This window comes from Ranitomeya imitator, chromosome 2 (genome assembly GCF_032444005.1).
Source record: "Ranitomeya imitator isolate aRanImi1 chromosome 2, aRanImi1.pri, whole genome shotgun sequence".
In the NCBI taxonomy this organism is placed as follows: Eukaryota; Metazoa; Chordata; class Amphibia; order Anura; family Dendrobatidae; genus Ranitomeya; species Ranitomeya imitator.
The window spans coordinates 68,169,741-68,192,570 of record NC_091283.1 but is presented as its reverse complement, the minus strand read 5'-3'; the positions used below and the strand labels follow the sequence as shown (position 1 = coordinate 68,192,570).

Here is a 22,830-nt window from a genome sequence, read left to right as displayed (position 1 = left end):
AGGTCCACCTTTGAAGAAGACCTCATTGCAATCAGTTAGATTCTATCTTTCTTTTGGAAAATCAGAGCAGTAATGTTGTCATTGCTGTGAGCTTCAGTTTGCATCAGCTTTAAAGGGGCTGTCCACTACTAAACTGAATATTCGACCCTGATAAAATAATACTCCCCTCCCGTGAAGGCGCTGTTCCTGCAGTGTTGGCACTCCCTCTACCCAGAGCCGTAATGAGGTGTGACATGTGACGCCAGCATCCAATCAGCGCTGGCGTCCCTTTCTCCGCCTTCAGACAAACTGAACAAGAAGAGGAAGCCAGGGACCATCTGCAGCCTGGACTTCCTCTTCATGTTCAGTTTGTCAGAAGGCGGAGACAGTGACACCATTGGGCGCCAGGCATCATGTGTCATTCCACCGCATCACAGCAACGGGACCGCGAGTGCCGACACCACTGGAACGGAGCCGACACGGGAGGGGAGTATAGAATTTATTATTTTATCGGGGCCGAACATTTAGATTAAGAAGGGGTCGTCCTAGTAGTGGACAACCCTTTTAATGAATCATTCCCATGCGTTTCCAGATTTTTTTATTATTTAAACGAAAAAAACAATTGTGTCTGTCGACAGTGATTGGTATGAGTGCAACTCAGAATTACGATTTTGTCATTCAAACAATTTGTTCTATCTGAATCTACTGTATGATTTTGGATGCCCAAATAAACAGCACTTTGTTTTTCCCATTCTCGTAGAAAGTATATATATTTTTTTACTTTAATCTTTGACATTAGTTGACATCATGGACTTTAATTTAATTAAAAAAATGGAAAGAAGTCTGATGCATTTTTTCAAATGTTTTAAAATAATTTAAATAAATTCAAAATATTAATGAAAAGCTAGGTATACAACAGGGGTGTCAAACTGCATTCCTCGAGGGCTGCAAACAGGTCATGTTTTCAGGATTTCCTTGTACTGCACAGGTGATAATTTAATCACCTACACACATAATGATTGCAGCACCTTGTGCAATGCTAAGAAAATCTTGAAAACACGCATGGTTTGCGGCCCTCGAGGAATGCAGTTTGACACCCCTGGTATACAAAATAATATGTAAAATAATGGAAAGGTAAAGAAAAGTAAAAAAAAAAAGTACAAGTACAAGCTAAAAGTACCTGTCGATGTTTTTTTAGCACTACCGAATATGAATATATGTAGTAAAATGCTTAATGGTAGCCGTCTTCTTCTGTTTCCAGCGCTGCTCCAGTCCCTCTCTGACATTTTGTGACCGCAGTTCTGACAGGACAGAAGTCACTGCTAACAGTTACTCTCTTTATGTTAGGGTACCGTCACACTAAAACGACGCTGCAGCGATACGACAACGATGTCGATCGCTGCAGCGTCGCTGTTTGGTCGCTGAAGAGCTGTCACACAGACAGCTCTCCAGCGACCAACAATCCCGGTCCCCTGGTAACCAGGGTAAACATCGGGTTACTAAGCGCAGGGCCGCGCTTAGTAACCCGATGTTTACCCTGGTTACCAGCGTAAACGTAAAAAAAACAAACACTACATACTTACCTTCAGCTGTCTGTCCTCCGGCGCTGTGCTTTCCTCTGCACTGTCAGTGCCGGTCAGCCGTAAAGCAGAGTGGTGACGTCACCGTTGTGCTTTCCGGCTGGCCGGCGCTCACAGCCAGTGCAGAGAAGCAGAGCGCCGGAGGACAGACAGCGGTAGGTAAGTATGTAGTCTTTGTTTTTTTTACGTTTACGCTGGTAACCAGGGTAAACATCGGGTTACTAAGCGCGGCCCTGCGCTTAGTAACCCGATATTTACCCTGGTTACCAGTGAAGACATCGCTGAATCGGCGTCACACACGCCAATTCAGCGATGTCAGTGGGAGATCCAGCGACGAAAGAAAGTTTCAAACAATCTGCTACGACGTACGATTCTCAGCGGGGTCCCTGATCGCAGTAGTGTGTCAGACACAGCGAGATCGTAATGATATAGCTGGAACGTCATGGATCGTGCCGTCCTAGCAATCAAAGTGCCACTGTGTGACGGTACCCTTAGGTCTTAAGTCTAGGAGAGCCTAAGGCTGCCGTCACACTAGCAGGATTTGGTCAGTATTTTACATCAGTATTTGTAAGCCAAAACCAGGAGTGGAACAATCAGAGGAAAAGTATAATAGAAACATATGCACCACTTCTGCATTTATCACCCACTACTGGTTTGGCTTAGGCTACTTTCACACTAGCGTTATCTGCAATCCGTCACAATGCATCGTTTTGCAGAAAAAACGCATCCTGCAAAAGTGCTTGCAGGATGCGTTTTTCCCCATAGACTTGTATTGACGACGCATTGCGACGGATTGCCACACGTCGCATCCGTCGTGCGACTGATGCGTCGTGCTTTGGAGGACCGTCGGGAGCAAAAAACGCTACATGTAACGTTTTTTGCTCCTGACGGACCGCTTTTTCCGACCGCGCATGCGCGGCCGGAACTCCGCCCCCACCTCCCTGCACCTCACAATGGGGCAGCGGATGCGCCGGAGAAATGCATCCGCTGCCTCCGTTGTGCAGTGCATTAAACGCTAGCGTCGGAATCTCTGCCCGACGCATTGCGACGGGGAGATTCCGACGCTAGTGTGAAAGTAGCCTTACAAATACTGAGGTAAAATACTGACCAAATACCATACTGAACGTGTGATGGCAGCCTTATACTGAGTCTCTTAGACTTTCATTGAGAAGTGACTTCCGGTCCGCTCAGCAAACATTGGGGTGATCCGGAAGGTCACAACTCAGGTCAAGTGGTGCGGAAGAGAACTGGAGTGGCGCTGGGAACATCAGGATTGGCAACCATTTTACTACACACAGGGATTACACGTTACTGATACCTATCAGGTGATGAAATAATAAAAAAAAAATCCCAGAGTGATACTTTCACAAATTAGTACGTGGTATAAAGGAGTGTTGGCTTTACATCGCCACCTGCTGGTGGAGCTGCTTACACCGTAGAGTTTGACTTTTATTAATATGTACAATTTGCTGAACAAAGACATTTATCTAATCTATATATCTATTTATCTACTAATATTTCTGTCCATATCTCTCCATCTAAGCAATTGGAGGCAACATTCAAAGTGAAATCCTTCTTCATTTACCGATGCAATGTTTCACCTGTGTAGCCTATTCCTAGCATAGTCAACAGTGCATTTATACAGTGAGAATATGTTCACAATCAATAGCTTCAATAATCAATTACAGTACAAAAAATTGCAAAACCTCTGTATATAAACACAATATATGACTCGTGATCACTATACTAAAGGACCGATGCATCATACAATCTGACGTAATACACTTTGAATAGAACCATCATTTTGCACCAAAAAGCTTGTGACTTTTGATGTTCTCACATCAGTTTCAAGAAGCTCCACCAAAATAAATGGATCTGGGCAGGACGGCTGTGGGAACGCCTGCCCATCAAATTAATGGAAACAGAGGTGTTTCTTATGCCAGAAGTGTTACCCCAGCTCTCGCCACAGATAATATGCACTGAATTTATTAAGAGGCTTGCACCTCCTAATGAATTTTGGGCATCTTACTTTGCATGCACCTTATTAAGACTGTCTTAAAGGGAATATCTTATCAGGTTTTTTCCACGTAATCTGAGAGCAGCATCATGTAGAGACAGAGACTCTGATTCCAGCGATGTGTCACTTGTTAGTCTGCTTGCTGTAGTTTTGATAAAATCACTGTTTTATCAACAGGAGATTATCACTAGAGGACTAGTCATCCTGCTGCCAGGTAGTCCTCTAAATTCATAGGCTCTGTATAACTCCACCCCCATCACTGATTGGCTGCTCTCTATGTATACTGTGTATAGCCAGAAAGCTGCCAATCAGTTGTGTCAGCGGAGTTATGCAGAACTTAGTATCCATAGAACTGCTAATTCTTCCAAATAATCTCCCCAATTTTTCAGCTGCCTTGGAAACATGTAGAAAGAACAGCCAGTTTTTATTAAAAAAAATAAATATTTTTCAGCGTTTTATCTACCGGCGTTCAATGTTTTTTTTCAAAAGGGCTTATGCAAATTCCTTCTCACTGAACTTTTTACCAATGTCATCCATCCTAGTCATGAAAATCTTAGGGTCCTGAACGATACGTTCCACCCTGAGCAACCGGCTACATGGTCGTGATTCAACCATATGTCGAGGGTGGGCACTAACGGAGGGCAAACGTTTATTGAATGCAATTCTTTCCACATGAGCGTGTTGGAAATTTTTTTGGCCAAAAAATATTTTCTTTTTTTTTTGTTCAAACAAGACGGACCAACATGGCCCCTACATATTCAAACCTCGTTATAGAGGCCTTTGGGGAACATGGCGTCTGTGTGTCACACCACTTCCAGCACGTAGCAAGTACAGACATTATTCTGGCTATTTGGCCAGGTACACAGACACAATTGGATGACGTTTTCATTTTTCTTTATCAGGTTGATGATGACATTACATTTACAATAGTTACTTTGAAGAAATGTTAAAATTTTTATACACCTACGTATGTAAGGATGGTGATGAAGTAATTATCAACAATTGTAGAAAACCAACAGATTGTGGTTTGATAGTGCCCACCCAGACCACACGATTGCATTGTAATCGATTAATGAGATTGGTATTTTGAACATGTTTTCACTCTATATATGCAACGTGAATGCACAGATGACTATGAAAGAAAAAGGCTTATCCTGCTGAAACAGTACTGAAAAAGGAAGAACTTATTTTTAATGCTGCCTCCAATTCCTTTATTTCCATTGGATTGTGTCCTGGAGGCTGGCATTTATTGTACGCATCTATCTAGAGATCTATCTATCATCTATCTTTTTATCTATCAATCCATCCATCTATCTTCATATACAGTGGGGCAAAAAAGTATTTAGTCAGTCAGCAATAGTGCAAGTTCCACCACTTAAAAAGATGAGAGGCGTCTGTAATTTACATCATAGGTAGACCTCAACTATGGGAGACAAACTGAGAAAAAAAATCCAGAAAATCACATTGTCTGTTTTTTTTATCATTTTTTTTGCATATTATGGTGGAAAATAAGTATTTGGTCAGAAACAAACAATCAAGATTTCTGGCTCTCACAGACCTGTAACTTCTTCTTTAAGAGTCTCCTCTTTCCTCCACTCATTACCTGTAGTAATGGCACCTGTTTAAACTTGTTATCAGTATAAAAAGACACCTGTGCACACCCTCAAACAGTCTGACTCCAAACTCCACTATGGTGAAGACCAAAGAGCTGTCAAAGGACACCAGAAACAAAATTGTAGCCCTGCACCAGGCTGGGAAGACTGAATCTGCAATAGCCAACCAGCTTGGAGTGAAGAAATCAACAGTGGGAGCAATAATTAGAAAATGGAAGACATACAAGACCACTGATAATCTCCCTCGATCTGGGGCTCCATGCAAAATCCCACCCCGTGGGGTCAGAATGATCACAAGAACGGTGAGCAAAAATCCCAGAACCACGTGGGGGGACCTAGTGAATGAACTGCAGAGAGCTGGGACCAATGTAACAAGGCCTACCATAAGTAACACACTACGCCACCATGGACTCAGATCCTGCAGTGCCAGACGTGTCCCACTGCTTAAGCCAGTACATGTCCGGGCCTGTCTGAAGTTTGTTAGAGAGCATTTGGATGATCCAGAGGAGTTCTGGGAGAATGTCCTATGGTCCGATGAAACCAAACTGGAACTGTTTGGTAGAAACACAACTTGTCGTGTTTGGAGGAAAAAGAATACTGAGTTGCATCCATCAAACACCATACCTACTGTAAAGCATGGTGGTGGAAACATCATGCTTTGGGGCTGTTTCTCTGCAAAGGGGCCAGGACGACTGATCCGGGTACATGAAAGAATGAATGGGGCCATGTATCGTGAGATTTTGAGTGCAAACCTCCTTCCATCAGCAATGGCATTGAAGATCAAACGTGGCTGGGTCTTTCAACATGACAATGATCCAAAGCACACCGCCAGGGCAACGAAGGAGTGGCTTCGTAAGAAGCATTTCAAGGTCCTGGAGTGGCCTAGCCAGTCTCCAGATCTCAACCCTATAGAAAACCCTTGGAGGGAGTTGAAAGTCCGTGTTGCCAAGCGAAAAGCCAAAAACATCACTGCTCTAGAGGAGATCTGCATGGAGGAATGGGCCAACATACCAACAACAGTGTGTGGCAACCTTGTGAAGACTTACAGAAAACGTTTGACCTCTGTCATTGCCAACAAAGGATATATTACAAAGTATTGAGATTAAATTTTGTTTCTGACCAAATACTTATTTTCCACCATAATATGTAAATAAAATGTTAAAAAAACAGACAATGTGATTTTCTGGATTTTTTTTTCTCAGTTTGTCTCCCATAGTTGAGGTCTACCTATGATGTAAATTACAGATGCCTCTCATCTTTTTAAGTGGTGGAACTTGCACTATTGCTGACTGACTAAATACTTTTTTGCCCCACTGTATGTACCTGTATACAGTTTATGTGACATGATCTCATTTTATAGGAGGTAATAGGTTCATTAAGGACATTGAAATGATGATCGGAAAAAAGCACTGGAGCTTCTGGTTGTGGTGGAGAGCTTGTTGGATGTTTATTTCCCCAGCTTTATTACTGGTAAGTATTATTCCTTCTGCAATGATTATTATATTTAGTGCTTTTTGGACTGTTATAGAACTCTATGAAAATAGGTTTCAATATTCTGTACAGTTTAGTATCATAGCAGTAATGGCACAGTAATAAAAAAAGGAATCTTTCCCATCTTCTTCCAAAGTTGCTCTTTACCAGGGTTAAGATACATGAGATATATGTTAGGTCCATCTGTGACAAAGTAGTTTTATAATCAAATTTGAAAGTTTAAACTCAACCTTTACCCACCTAGCCCGATTTCCATTTCCTCAGTGACCCTCCTCCCTGCTGCTGCTCAGATCTCATGATTAAAGAGTGTTTTATAGCGGATTTGAAGATACAAGACTAAATGGATTTGCACACAATGGCTAAATGAAATAATACAACTTACTGAAATGATAAAAAAAAAATGAAAGAAAATATAAAACAAATTCATACAAACATAAGAAGATGTACAATATGACAAAAGATATCATTAACATCTTTATATAATACAATAAACCTAAATGTGTGTTATTCTCAACCTCCATATCTGGAGGAGACTTCTGCTATGGTCATGATTGATGCTATAAGTGTAGTCTTCCTTCTGCATCATGCACGGTCATATGGACTCAACTGTTCTTTGACTATTCCTAATTTTTATTTCTCACCCCTAGCCCTGCTGATTTTTCTAGGCAGAAAATTAAGATAGGCATAGACCTTGCTAAAATAATAAAGAGTGTCTTAAAGTAGTTATTTAGGAATTTGGTTCCGTGTCCATCTGTGCAGGTTCTTCTGTGTAACTCCAAAAACTAAGTCAGAATTTAATAATCAGAACTAGGGATGAGCGAACGAGCTTGCTGATACTCGGATATCACTCAAGTATGTGGCTGTGCGGCATTTAGTGTGCATTGGCTGGTTCCTGGATTTGAAGCTCGAATCCCCGCCCCGCATGTTTGGCGCCTGTTACACACCCCATATGCATGCGGGGATTGCCAGTGAGTCACTCTAATGCCGTAGCAATCTTGGTAGTGGAATTACTGTGATTGACTGGACGCATGACCTCATCTGAAGTTATAAAGGATTGGCGCTGCCACACTCGGCTCGCTGATGCCATTGCACGTCTCAGTGACAGTTGTGATTGGAGGGTGAGAGCAGTTATCCTTTGTAGGGTCTGCCGGAAAAATGATCTGGTTTTCCCATTGACTCCATTATAATCGTTACTCGAAACGAGAATCCAAGTATTAGGAATTGCTCAGTTCGAGTTACGAGCATCTGAGTATTTTGGTGCTCTGTTATGACCTGGTGGTTAGGACAATAATGGACCTGGTGGTTAAGAGCACACGGAAAGACCTGATAGTAACAATGATACAGGACAAGCTCTGGGAAGTGGGAACTCTCCTGACCGCAATCCCTAATCCTATCACACACACTAGAAATAGCCGTGGATTGCTCCTAACGCTCCCTATGCAACTCGTCACAGCCTCAGAACTAGCTAGCCCTAAAGATAGAAAAATAAAGCCTACCTTGCCTCAGAGAAATTCCCCAAAGGAAAATGCAGCCCCCCACATATAATGACTGTGAGTAAAGATGGAAATCACAAACACAGAGATGAAATAGATTTTAGCAAAGAGAGGCCCGACTTACTGAACAGACAGAGGATAGGAAAGGTAACTTTGCGGTCAGCACAAAAACTACAAAAAACCACGCAGAGTGCGCAAACAGAAACTCCGCACCAACTCACGGTGCGGAGGCGCCACTCTGCATCCCAGAGCTTCCAGCTAGCAAGACAAAAAAACAAAAAAGCAAGCTGGACAGAAAAAATAGCAAACAAGAGAAAAATTAACAGGAACTTAGCTTCTGCTGGAGAAGACAGGTCACCAGAACGATCCAGGAGCGAACTAGACCAATACTAGAACATTGACAGCTGGCATGGAGCAATGATCTAAGTGGAGTTAAATAGAGCAGCCCGCTAACGAATTAACCTCGTCACCTGTGGAAGGAAACTCAGAAGCAGCAGCTCCAGTCACAGCCACCAGAGGAAATCCATGGACAGAACCAGCCGAAGTACCATTCATGACCACAGGAGGGAGCTTGACAACAGAATTCACAACAGTGCTCGCTCACCCCTAATCAGAACCATAAATCTAACAAATTAACTATTTCCAATGCAAATAGAAAGTGCGTGATGCAGATAACATCGGCAAATAACTGCCTAGATACATGCATGTGTGACACCCCAGGGTCCTGGTTGTCACAGACGCATTGCTTTCCTCACGGGGAGAGTGATGTCACGCTTGGAAGCGAAGGAAGATCTCTTTCACCAGGTAAGCACAAAGCACACAACATGTTCACACTACAGACCAAAAGGGGGAGCTCTAAACCTGGTTTAGGGGGAACTTCCCTATTGATACATTCTGGTCGGGAGGGAAAGTGAATTGGTGAGAGGAGAGTGAAGCAGGAAGATGTGCTAAGTTGGAGCTCCCTGTCAGAGGGGGCTAGAGAGAGATTGCCAGAAGGGAGTTTGTCGAGGAACATCAGCTAGGTGGAGCTGGTTAAAAGGGAGTATAGCTGAGCAGACGTGGGAGTTTGCAGCTCCTGGCAGAAAAAGAGATAAAGGACTGATGGGCCGTGCCGCCACGAGGAAGAGCTGCAGCTCCTGGACAGAGATAACACAGAAAGAAGAACAGATTTGTAGTGAGGGTGCAGGAGAGAGAAGCACAGGCGAGTGACAACTGGGGAGGACAGCAGCGATTGGGCTACCTCCCTGAAAAGAGCAGATACCGATAGCCGGAAGACCGAGGTTACAAGGGACTCCAAGACTTACAGCAGAAACCAGCAGGACAGCTGAATTACACGTAACCTGTCTGCCCTAATACCCAGAAGACACAGTGGTGCATAGAGCTCGAGCTACCTGTCATACGGGTTTGTGTCCCACCTTTATGGAAGACAGAGAGGACTGTGAGGACCTTGCCAGAAGCCATAGGCAATAAGGGACTACAACACCACCGCTAGAGGAAGGTTTCTAACTCCACCTGGTAAAGGGGACTCTGAACTCGCTTCCAAGCCGGCCGGACCCTGCCTCTACCTGTGATCTGATGTCCTGGACTGTGGCTGTCTGAAGCCTTCAGTAAACCAGGTAAAGAGACTGCAAACCTGTGTCCTCCGTTCTTTACTCTACCACTCACCATCCTCATCCATACACGGGGTGCCCTGGGGATGTACTTCACCTGTGGGAAGTTATACCATCTAGCTGCCATAACATCACCCCAGCGCAACCCTTTAAGCAGCGTCGGTCCCCTCTGACCGAATACCACAGGTGGCGTCATGAACACAAACTTTATTCATAACTCCTTTAAAGACTTTCCCTTTTACATGGGCACCCAGGGTCACGGACCCGGTCGCAACCACCGTGACACATCCCCTTAAGTACCGGACCCGATACCGAGTACCCCACGGTCCTGGCGGGCGACTCACATGATTACCAGGTCATGCACCTTTTCCACACAGCAACCTTTCTAAGTTATACTTATGGTTGATGCCTCAACTGCCATATTGCCAACAGCTATCACCACCATTTCATTTTGGATCAGCAGCGAAGGACGGCACAGCAAATAAATGCAAAAGTCAAATTTAGCCAATTTACTAAAAAGGATATTTTAGAACCCTATATCACCAGCAAAGAAAGCATTGACCTCTTCCATCATTTATTTATGATGTATACAGACCTCGTTGACCTTGAGACTTAGCACACTGGAATAAATTAACAAGATGTACATCAAGATTACAAAAATATTTAATTACGGTGTCATACATAATATACACAGTAATTATTGTTATTTACATATCTATGTTCTATATTTGCAGGCTATCCTCCTATGGTCATTGATTACCTTTAAAGCTCCATCATATGGTAACATCGAGTATCCCACGTGGGGGACAGCCGTGGGCTGGTGTATGATCGTGTTGTGCATGATGTGGATTCCAATTCTAGCCATTATAAAGATTTACCGTGCCAGAGGAAACTTTTTTGCGGTAAGTAAATCATGGGAATTAATCATGTGTGTTAGAATTTTTATCTGGTAAAGCAAGGGATCCATGGGGTCCATCGGCCTCCAGTGGCGTCCTTCATATGACAGACCTCACTCTATGACACGGCAAAAATAATAAAATAAGATATTAACCCCTTTCTGTCATCGGACGGAATAGTACATCCGATGACAGATCCCCTGCTTTGATGTGGGATCTGGCGGTGAGCCCGCATCAAAGCCAGGACATGTCAGCTGTTTTGAACAGCTGACATGTGCCCGCAATAGGTGCGGGTGGAATCGTGATCTGCTCACGCCTATTAACTACTTAAATGCCGCTGTCAAACTCTGACAGTGGCATTTAACAAGCACTTCCGGCCATTGGGCCACAGAAATTCACGCACCGGTAACCCCTGTCACGTGATTGGGGGCAGGGCCGGACTGGCCATCTGGCAATTCTGGCAAATGCCAGAAGGGCCTGTCTGGTCATGGGCCGCCTTGTCTGCTACGTTGTTAACAAAATCGGTGTTCTCAAAATACCCATACTGTTAAGAGTTGTGATGGAGCATACAGTTGCTAACTCCGTCGCTTACCCCAGCAGCCATGGGTATCATTAGACATATTGGTCTTGTAGTGAATCTTCCTTTCTTCCATTAAGGGTAATATTAGTAATATATCCCGTTTGCTTCATGGGGACGGAGACAACATGAGCCTGTTGATTTCAAATGCCAGGACTGAATTTCAGCCCCAGTCCGTACCTGATTGTCGGTCATCAGCGCGTCGGCATGACAACCAGAGGTCTCCGTGAGACCTCTATGATTGTTAATGCTGGATTGCTGTGAGCGCCACCCTGTGGTCGGCGCTCATAGCAAGCCCGTAATTCAGCTACATAGGGGCGATCTGAGCATCGCTCCTATGTAGCGGAGCCGATCAGGCTATGCCAGCTTCTAGCCTCCCATGGAGATTATTGAAGCATGGCAAAAGTAAAAAAAAAAATTGTTTTTGAAAATATGAAAAAAATAAAAAAAAAAATATAAAAGTTCAAATCACCCCTACACATATTTGGTATCGCCGCGTTCAGAATCGCCCGATCTATCAGTAAAAGGATTAACCTGATCACTAAATGGCGTAGCGAGAAAAATATTCAAAACGCCAGAATTAAGTTTTTTTTTGTCACCGCAACATTGCATTCAAATGCAATAACAGTCGATCAAAAGATTGTATCTGCACCAAAATCGTATCATTAAAAACGTCAGCCCGGCACGCAAAATATAAGCCCTCACCCAACCCCAGATCACGAAAAATGGAGACGCTACGGGTTTTGGAAAATTGCGCAATATTTTTTTTTTTAGCAAAGTTTGGAATTTTTTTTCACCACTTAGATAAAAGAGAACCTAGACATGTTTGGTGTCTATGAACTCGTAATGACCTGGAGAATCATAATTGCTGGTCAGTTTTAGCAATTAGGGAACCTAGCAAAAAAAAACAAAGCAAAAAACTAGCGTGGGATTGCACTTTTTTTGCAATTTCACCGCCCTTTGGAATTCTTTTCCTGTTTTCTAGTACGAGGCATGGTAAAACCAATGGTGTCGTTCAAAAGTACAACTCGTACCGCAAAAAATAAGCCCTCACATGGCCATATTGATGGAAAAATAACAAAGTTATGGCTCTGGGAGCGAAAAACAAAAACGCTAAACCGAAAAAAGCTTCAGGAGTTTTATGCTCGGAGGTCTCTGTACCAGGCCGTCACCTGTCATTATGCCGCCGCAGCTCTCCGGTCTTCCGCTCTAGTCTTTGGATCTTCCAGGGATCCCTTTCCGCAGTAATGCCTGTGACTGGCCTCATGTTGTTGTTTGGGGTGAATGACGTATATCATACACGCTAATGATCTGTATCAACATCAAATGTGACTGTGAGCAGTGATGTAACTAGACTCCGATGAGACCCAGTCAAAAATGTGGACCTGGGTCCCCCCGCGCAAACTAGCCAAAAAAAGTACAAACGCAATAATGAACCTGGCGCTAAAAGCAATGTTCTTTTTTTGATCCAAGTCAGTCAGACTTTACTGCACTGGGTGGGAAAACTCAGCACCATAACGGGGGTCCATTTTTATATTCTATTATACCGTGTAGACAACTGTCATATATTAATGCAGAATATCATCTCTTTATAGACTTGCAGGGCGGCTGACAACTGGGGTCCTGCACTGGCCAAGTATCGAGGAGAACGTTACAGCCATATAGCTGGGACAGAAATTCCTACAGTGGCCTCCAGCATAGTATTCGAGAACGCTACGGCTTTCTGACATCACAGATACTGAGTCTCGGAGGACACGTAAACTCTTATTTATATACAGCATTGTGTCTATATTGGACGCCTATATGTATGAAGAAAAAGAAAACCTAAGACGTAAGAAAAAGCCTAAAGATTTGGTGAACGGACATTTATTTGGCAACAGCAAAGAAAAAAATTGAAAATTCCGCTTATTCGAAAGATCTCGAAAGGACAAGAAACGGGATTCCATCCAAGAAGTGACGCAAATGGAATGTATTCTGTAGTGACTGTCATTAACCTGATGATCAGCTGGATCCAGACCCGGAAACACCAGATAACCAGCGGTCGGCACCAGACAGATATACATTTCCTCTACTGTCATCTATTATTAATATGTGCAATTTTTAATGCAATAGTTTTAATGGAGTTTTTTTTTTATTTACGTAGTTTTTGAAGCCAGTGTTAATGTTTTCACATTTTTTTTTAATCCCCTCCATTAATACAGCACATGTATAAACACACCCCTAAAATTTCCAGGTCATGAATTTAAAGGGAGTTTCAGAAATTTAAAAAAAAAATTAGCCTAAGGCCATGTTCCCGCATAGTGTAACAACTGTTGTTGTTTTTTTCTCCATGGCGGTTGGTTTTGCACAAAATCTGCTTTATTTAGCAAATCAAACATTTGACAAAACTTTACTGATACATTGATGTGCGGGTTACATGCTTTTTTTATGCTTTTCCATAGCCGAAACACTAAAAATGCATGTGCGCTTTTTACCTGTACATTTTCCTCACCTAATGCACCTAATGCCTGTGGGCATTTTTCCTGTGGTCAATTTTCCAGTGGGCATTTTTCCTGTGGGCATTTTTCCTGTGGGCATTTTTCTGGTCACCAGAGAAAATCAGTGCACCAAACTCAGCGTTCCCGCAAGATTGACATATTGCAAACTCCAAACACGCACCGCGGATCAGTTTTAGTCAACATTAAAAGAAGCAAAAAAAATCACTGTGGGCAGGAGATTTCTAGAAATCTTATCCACTTTGCCAAAACTGTAAGACGTTGCATTTTTGACACAGTGAAAATAGGTGGAAAACGCACCAAAAGCTCATCGTGGGCAGCTAACCTAAATAAAATGAAATTTTTTCACATTTTATTTTATCCAAATTTTGTTTTTAATTACCAAACCACCCCTAGTACTTTTTTTCTATGGAAACCTCTCAGTGTGGGTAAAAAAAAAAAAAAAAAAGAAAAAAATATATGTGCTCACCTGCAAATCCCAAACTACACCGCTGTATAAAAAAGTTTTTAATTTTATCTGATAAAATTTTCTATGGACTTGCGACCACTGCAGTCAATCACTAGCCACAGTGGTAAAACATTGTTCATCGCTGTGGGCACTGATAGGCTGTAGCGGTCGCATGATGTCCCCACCAGAAGAGAGGTTCTGGAGACTCGGAATACTTGTTATTTATTTTTGAGCCATGCTCAGGCGGTTTTTAATAATAAAAAAAAATAAGTACTGGTAAACACCTGTAATTGTACTGTACAGACATAACTAATAAATAAATTACTATATAGAATATTATGATTACTGAGTTTTATCGTATTAAACGTCTATACATGTCATATACTCTTCAAAGGTAGAAGAGAGAATTGCACTTAAAATTTGCAATAAACAATTTTCACCACCAGAGGGAGCAATGTGCCGGGTAGAAGGAGGACCGTATGTTTCCTGCTTCATAGAAGTTATCACATGAAATTATATTATTCATTATTGGGATATATATTGACAAAATTGAAGTTGTATTACCAGGACAGATGTCACATTTTTCTAAATCCGTGGTGCCTAACCCAATGCAGCGCTTAATACCGGTCTGTACACCCCCAAAGTTTCAGGACACAGACATGTTCCTCTGTGTCCTGATGGTTATAAAGGTCTCAGACACAGTTCACAATGGAGGGATACACAGATAAAGTGGATCCCTCCATTAGATCCCACAATACAAACTGCCTACATTATTAAATTGATCTTATTGACAGAATGTGGCCGGTGTACTTACTATGAAAAAATCCTAACATTAAAATTAATATTTTGTCAGTCCGGTTTAAAAGTGAAATAAATCCTGAGTCCAAGTATATTCGGTCTCCTCTACTCCTACCTTGCACGACTAACAACTGCAGCTTGTACTGAGCGGCGTGAGATCTCCGCAGCAGCAGTGCGCATGTTCCGGCTTTACCTGGTGGCACTTTGGCCTTTGCCGATGTATGCGCAGTACAGTATTACAGTACACCTGGGAAGGAGCGCGAATGGGGGACACTGTCTGGATGATATAGGATGCGTTATCCTCATGGAGTAAGGAAGAGAGGAGGTGCCATATCGAGACCAGAGACGCCAGATCAAGACCAGAGACGCCAGATCGAGACCAGAGACGCCAGATCGAGACCAGAGACGCCAGATCGAGACCAGAGACGCCAGATCGAGACCAGAGACGCCAGATCGAGACCAGAGACGCCAGATCGAGACCAGAGATGCCAGATCGAGACCAGAGACGCCAGATCGAGACCAGAGACGCCAGATCGAGACCAGAGACGCCAGATCGAGACCAGAGACGCCAGATCGAGACCAGATCGAGACCAGAGACGCCAGATCGAGACCAGATCGAGACCAGAAATCCCCATCGGACTGGACCGCGCCATCTGAGAGTATAATAAAAGCTTATTTGTGCCTTGGATAGGGGGATTGGGGACATGTATACAGCATGTAACAGAGGGCCAACAGGTGGTGGCATTACTTTCTACTGGGAAAATCTGCTATCAGGTTCCCTTTAAGTATTAAAGGCATTTCTAGTAGTTAGAGCACGGCAATCCCATCAAGTATTGGATGAGGCAAAGATACAAGGTGTGAAACTTATTGTCCAGGCTCCAGGAGCCTCAGGAGATGCAGAAGAACTGAAGATAAAACCAATTCCTGCCACATCATAAACACAATACAAAAGAGGAAACAAACAGGGAGCACAAAGTAACCAGAAACACAAACAGGGGCACAGCAGATAACTAAACAAGTCCTGAGTCACACACAATGACCCCATGGGGCCGGATTCTATGGAAATTGGGCAATTCATCTTCAATTCTTGGATTCCAACTCAAATGTTGAAGCCATCAAAGATATTAACAGGGATTATAAGTGAAGACATATGAAGCCTGAGGTCTGTATAGCAGCTGAAGACATAGGGCTTTACTCATGCAGTCAAAAGCTGCACCTTGTGCGCAAAAAGGTGGTAAAGACTCCTACCGATAGGAGCCAAGAGATGGTAGTGAGAAAAATGGTGGCATGAATGAGCAAGCTCCGAGTTCTCCGGTCTCTGTGGACTCCAGACTATGGCGGCATTTATGTTTATAGAGAATCTTGTCCCCCCATCCATGGTGATAATCACCCACCTGAAGCCAACCATCACACTGACATTTGGCAGGAAGACAGCTTTCCACCTTTTTATATCAGTGGCATAAGTGACCAGTGGAGCATCTGTCCATCTTCTGGTGATCCAAAGCCCTGAAGCCCTGTCCAGCAAAAGACAAGCCCGTGAATCTGACTTTGGAGTAAATCACTTGCCGTTATGGGCTGTTTTTCATGAGTTAATTCACAAATAAATTATTAGACCTTTCAGATGTTATCAAAAACAATCTGTCACCAGGATTTTGCCACCAAATCTGAGAGGAGAATAATGTAGAGACAAGAGACCCTGATTCCAATGATGTGTCACTTACTAGGCTGCTCGCTGTAGTTTTGATAATCCCCTGCTGATACTATCACAAGAGGACTAGTAAGCCTGCTGCCTTGTAGTCCTCCATATTTCTGAGCTTTGTAGAACCTCATTCCCATTTATGATTGGCAGCTTTCTGCCTATGCAGAGTGTGCACAGAAAGCTGCCAATCAGTGGTGTGGGCGGGGTTATAGAGAGCTCAGCATTTGGAGGACTGGTACATCTGCAGTTGAAAAAAACTGTGATTTTATCACAACTGCAGCAATTAGACCAGTAAGGCATACATTGCTGGAATCAGGGTCTCTGCCTCTACATCATGCTGCTTTGAGATGAGGTGACAGATCCCCTTTAAGAATGTTTTATATAGATGAAAGGTGGGGAGCAGGAGCGTTATCTCTGTAGGGACCAAGGAACACTATTCTAATGCTGAATGAGACCCATTTTAGGCATTCGGTACCAGAGTAAATCTATCACCAGTAATCGCGAAATTACTTCTGTTTATAACAGAATCAACAATCATCTCTGCCTGTGAGTTGCTGTATCGCATCAGTTACATTTCTTTAAATGAGAACTGTCCTGTTAACAAGCTTCGCGTAAATCAATAAATCAATAGGATGTAAACTGTTAATCTTATTGGAGAATTTAGCTTCTTTCCCCTTTATGAGACACTTCTTTACCTTCATTCTGCCTTCTGAGCAGAACTGTATCCTTCTCCAGCCAAGACAGACTGCCAGCTCAGTGAGGTGTCAGGTTACACCTCATATCATACTATATATAGAGAGAGAGAATTTTGCTTCTTCTCCTTCATGAGCCACTTTTTTACCTTCTTTCTGCCTTTTGAGTTTTTGCGCTTTAAAAAGAGCTCAACTCTATCTTTCTCAAACCAAGAAGGACTGCCATCTCAGTGAGGTGTCAGGTTACACCTCATATTATACTATATATATTTTAGACGGTGAACCCTCACGGGCAGGGTTCTCTTTTCTCCTGTATCAGTCAGTGACCTGTATTGCTTAACATTATCGTACTTGTTTTTTATTATGTACACCCGTTTTCACATGTAAGGCACCATGGATTAAATGGCGCTATAATAATAATAACTAGATGGGCATTTCCTGAAGGAAATACATGGTGCTTGAACAGTGCAGCCAGCTTTACAGCAGTGTATCAGGTGTCGACTGTAGAAAGTAAAGTTAGAATATGAATGTTGTGTATAGCGATGGCACAACCTGGGGTGGGTTGTATGTGCAGCCAATGGGAGTGATGTAGTGATGCCACCATCATATAATATTGGGTGCAGGCTAAAGGACCTGTGTGATGTCACCACCATTTGCTTCAAGGGGACACTGGGACCCACAATGATGAAATGAACGGGGTCCGGACACTTGTGAAGAACAGGCAGACTGCCCTAGGCAGAGTCTGTATGTAAGAAAAAAGATCAAGGGGATCAAAATTAAGTAGATCAATGAACTAATTGTCCTCAGGAAAACAGTATATTTATATCAAAAAGATCAATCCGAGGACATCAGAAAAAGTCAATTATTCTGAACAGGTTATGAGTTTATTTATAGAAGACCAGACATACAGTCAAAAAAAAAAAAAGCCAACGTTTCGGCCACAATTGGCCTTTATCAAGGCATAGATCTATAAGGTATAATAACAGAGAATTAATATACATAACATAAACATAAATCTGAAAATAGATACACAACATATCATATAAATGTACTGGTCTAAGACAATCTTACAGCAGACAGTCCGTGTGTATATAAACAGAAGGTCCAAACTATGTACCATTACATCATATACCCAACTCAAAATAGATGGTGACCTCACTTGCAGAATAGCCCAGAAAAATAGATCAATCTATACAGCAGATCCTGACCATAGTCAGCATGACACATTCGAGTGGAATCCTATAAAGTAAGAGGGTACACCTATTTACCTGTATGGTGGTGTAAGAAGGAAAACTGAAAGAAAACAAAAGATATAGAAAAGTAAGACCTTAGGGTACCGTCACACTATACGATTTACCTACGATCACGACCAGCGATATGACCTGGCCGTGATCGTAGGTAAATCGTAGTGTGGTCGCTGGGGAGCTGTCACACAGACAGCTCTCCAGTGACCAACGATGCCGAGGTCCCTGGGTAACCAGGGTAAACATCGGGTAACTAAGCGCAGGACCGCGCTTAGTTACCCGATGTTTACCCTGGTTACAAGCGTTAAACTAAAAAAAAACAAACAGCACATACTTACATTCTGGTGTCCGTCAGGTCCCTTGCCGTCTCTGCTTCCCGCACTGTGACTGCCGGCCGTAAAGTGAAAGTGAAAGCACAGCCGCTGTGCTCTGCTTTCACTTTACGGCCGGCAGTCACAGTGCGGGAAGCAGACGGCAAGGGACCTGACGGACACCAGAATGTAAGTATGTGCTGTTTGTTTTTTTTTAGTTTAACGCTTGTAACCAGGGTAAACATCGGGTGACTAAGCGCGGTCCTGCGCTTAGTTACCCGATGTTTACCCTGGTTACAAGCGAACGCATCGCTGGATCGCATCGCTAGATCGCTAGATCGGTGTCACACACACCGATCTAGCGATGACAGCGGGAGATCCAGCGATGAAAGAAAGTTCTAAACGATCTGCTACGACGTACGATTCTCAGCAGGATCCCTGATCGCTGCTGCGTGTCAGACACAGCGATATCGTAACGATATCGCTGGAACGTCACGAATCGTACCGTCGTAGCGATCGAAATGTTATAGTGTGACGGTACCCTTAGTGAAGGAGCAACAAACGCTAACAAAGGGTCGCCCTGTGGTGTGCAGGAAATGTTACCTCATAAATATGGAGCGCGGGGTCCAGGATACAGCCGCCGTGTGGAAGGTGTGCGTCCCTATTGAAGACCGACGTCTATATATGACGAAAAAGTCGCGCGCAACCGGAAAGGGAGAAACCCGGAAGAAGGGAAGAAAAAACCAATCGGGCTACTGCGCACGCGCCGACTCGGCAGTAGCCCGATTGGTTTTTTCTTCCCTTCTTCCGGGTTTCTCCCTTTCCGGTTGCGCGCGACTTTTTCGTCATATATAGACGTCGGTCTTCAATAGGGACGCACACCTTCCACACGGCGGCTGTATCCTGGACCCCGCGCTCCATATTTATGAGGTAACATTTCCTGCACACCACAGGGCGACCCTTTGTTAGCGTTTGTTGCTCCTTCACTAAGGTCTTACTTTTCTATATCTTTTGTTTTCTTTCAGTTTTCCTTCTTACACCACCATACAGGTAAATAGGTGTACCCTCTTACTTTATAGGATTCCACTCGGATGTGTCATGCTGACTATGGTCAGGATCTGCTGTATAGATTGATCTATTTTTCTGGGCTATTCTGCAAGTGAGGTCACCATCTATTTTGAGTTGGGTATATGATGTAATGGTACATAGTTTGGACCTTCTGTTTATATACACACGGACTGTCTGCTGTAAGATTGTCTTAGACCAGTACATTTATATGATATGTTGTGTATCTATTTTCAGATTTATGTTTATGTTATGTATATTAATTCTCTGTTATTATACCTTATAGATCTATGCCTTGATAAAGGCCAATTGTGGCCGAAACGTTGGCTTTTTTTTTTTTTGACTGTATGTCTGGTCTTCTATAAATAAACTCATAACCTGTTCAGAATAATTGACTTTTTCTGATGTCCTCGGATTGATCTTTTTGATATGAGTCTGTATGTAAGACATTGTAGTCTATGTGTCCACTGTGTCACTGATTTTTGCAGTCATGCAGAGACCCCGTTCAGGTGGTGTTTCGAAGCCCTCGGTGGGGACAGGTGTGCTATGTATTTTTGGAGTCGATCCGATTTGTAGTTTTTTAAAAAAAATCACATTTTAAGCAAAAATTTTCCAATAGGAATTAATGGCGACCTTTCCATGACCCCCAACTGACATGGATTGAAGCCACAGCGCAGGTGCTTCTTGGTAGCTACTTTGGAACATTTGGCACCTCGGTAGCCACTTTGGCCACTTGGTAGCCATTTTGGTCACTTGGAAGCCTCTTTAGCACATTCGGCACCTCGGTTGCACTTCAGCCACTTGGTAGCCACTTTGGCAGATTCGGCACCTCAGTAGCCACTTTGGCCACTTGGTAGCCACTTTAGCACATTCGCAACTCGGTAGTCACTTTGGCCACTTGGTAGCCACTTTAGCACATTCGGCACCTCAGTAGCCACTTTTGCCACTTGGTAGCCACTTTGGCACATTCGGCACCTCGGTAGCCACTTTGGCCACTTGGTAGCCACTTTGGCCACTGGGTAGCCACTTTGGCACATTCGGCACCTCGGTAGCCAGTTTGACCACTTGGTAGCCTCATTGGGATATTCAGCACCTTGGTAGCCACTTTGGCCACTTGGTAGCCACTTTGGCACATTCGGCACCTCAGTAGCCACTTTGGCCATATGGTAGCCACTTTGCCACATTCGGTACATCGGTAGCCACTTTGGCCACTTGGTAGCCACATTGGCATATTCAGCACCTTGGTAGCCACTTTGGCCACTTGGTAGCCACTTTGGCACATTCGGCACCTCGGTAGCCACTTTGGCCACTTGGTAGCCACTTTGGCACATTCGGCACCTCTGTAGCCACTTTGGCCACTTGGTAGCCACTTTGGCACATTCGGCACCTCTGTAGCCACTTTTGCCACTTGGTAGCCACATTGGCCACTTGGTAGCCACTTTGGCACATTCAGCCCCTTGGTAGTCATGAGTCAGAGTCACGAGTCAGAGTCACATTATTCTGATGTTTGACTTTGATAAATGATCATGTCCTAAAATAGACACCGTACATTTGCATAGCTGCCATCTTTGTAAGGTCAGTGCACCTGCGCTGAGGCTTCAATCCATGTCAGTTGGGGAATGGAAAGGTCGCCATTAATTCCTATTGGAAAATTTTTGCTTAAAATGCAATTTTTTAAAAAACTACAAATCGGATGGACTCCAAAAATACATAGCACACCTGTCCCCACCGAGGGCTTTGAAACGCCGTGTGAACGGGGTCTCTGCATGACTGCAAAAATCAGTGACACACTGGACACATAGACTACAATTTCTTACATACAGACTCTGCCTAGGACAGTCTGCCTGTTCTTCACAAGTGTCCGGACCCCGTTCATTTCATCATTGTGGGTCCCAGCGTCCCCTTGAAGCAAATGGTGGTGACATCACACAGGTCCTTTAGCCTGCACCCAATATTATATGATGGTGGCATCACTACATCACTCCCATTGGCTGCACATACAACCCACCCCAGGTTGTGCCATCGCTATACACAACATTCATATTCTAACTTTACTTTCTACAGTCGACACCTGATACACTGCAGTAAAGCTGGCAGCGCTGTTCAAGCACGGGGACTCTGCGCTGAGCGTTTCGGGCCACATTAATTGCGGAAAACGCGGAGAAGAAGAAGTAGAATAATAATAAAATATAAGAAATCGGATTACAATATGTTGCTTGAACCTAGAAGGTTAAAGCACCATAATAATATATGGAATAGGGAAGAAGAAATGTGAGGACCAGACGGGGAGAAAAAGCAGAGATTAACAAAGGAAGATTGTGCTAAGCTTTCATACAAATCTTTGAACTCACCCAAAAGATAGATTCACATCTACACTGCTCACCGAAGAGCAAGATTCACATCTACACTGCTCAGAATTGCTGTACAATATCTTCTATGCCTTACTTGATTCTGTCCACATGCTAACTAAGGAATAAAGTGCTGGACAGTGTATAGTAGACATCATTGTATCTACTCTTCTCCCACCAGCTCACAGTAAACTGCAGGTTAGAGTTAGGTCCTACAGAGGGAAAAGCTGGTGAAAATGAAGGATACAAGTCACACAATGGCCAGAAATAGTGCTATTCCTCATGTACACACAGGACAGCGTATTCTGAAAAGTTACCTCAATGTCTAGTTAGTTACAATTTAAATGTCGACTGACAAAGTTGAAGAACTTGTAAGACGACTTTAAGAAATTTAGGATTCAAGGAGGCTCTATGTATTAAATACATGCATTAATTGTTCCTTCGGCCAAAGGGAGTAACTCTTAATGTGCTGGA

The 22,830-nt window shown here is 43.4% G+C and overlaps 1 protein-coding gene and 1 pseudogene across 2 annotated transcripts in view; both read left to right on the top strand.

Moving 5' to 3' along the window:
- Positions 1 to 14,533, top strand: part of LOC138661924 (sodium- and chloride-dependent neutral and basic amino acid transporter B(0+)-like) — a 59,352-nt gene extending 44,819 nt beyond the window's left edge. For both annotated transcript variants that reach the window (XM_069746918.1, XM_069746919.1), the window contains exons 13-15: positions 6,550 to 6,659; positions 10,518 to 10,685; positions 12,852 to 14,533. In XM_069746918.1, the coding sequence (XP_069603019.1) occupies positions 6,550 to 6,659; positions 10,518 to 10,685; positions 12,852 to 12,983 (410 nt within the window). In that variant the 3' untranslated portion in view covers positions 12,984 to 14,533. The remainder of the gene's footprint in view (positions 1 to 6,549; positions 6,660 to 10,517; positions 10,686 to 12,851) is intronic.
- Positions 14,534 to 16,288: 1,755 nt separating this feature from the next.
- LOC138666260 (sodium- and chloride-dependent neutral and basic amino acid transporter B(0+)-like) overlaps positions 16,289 to 22,830 on the top strand; it is a 67,265-nt pseudogene continuing 60,723 nt past the window's right edge.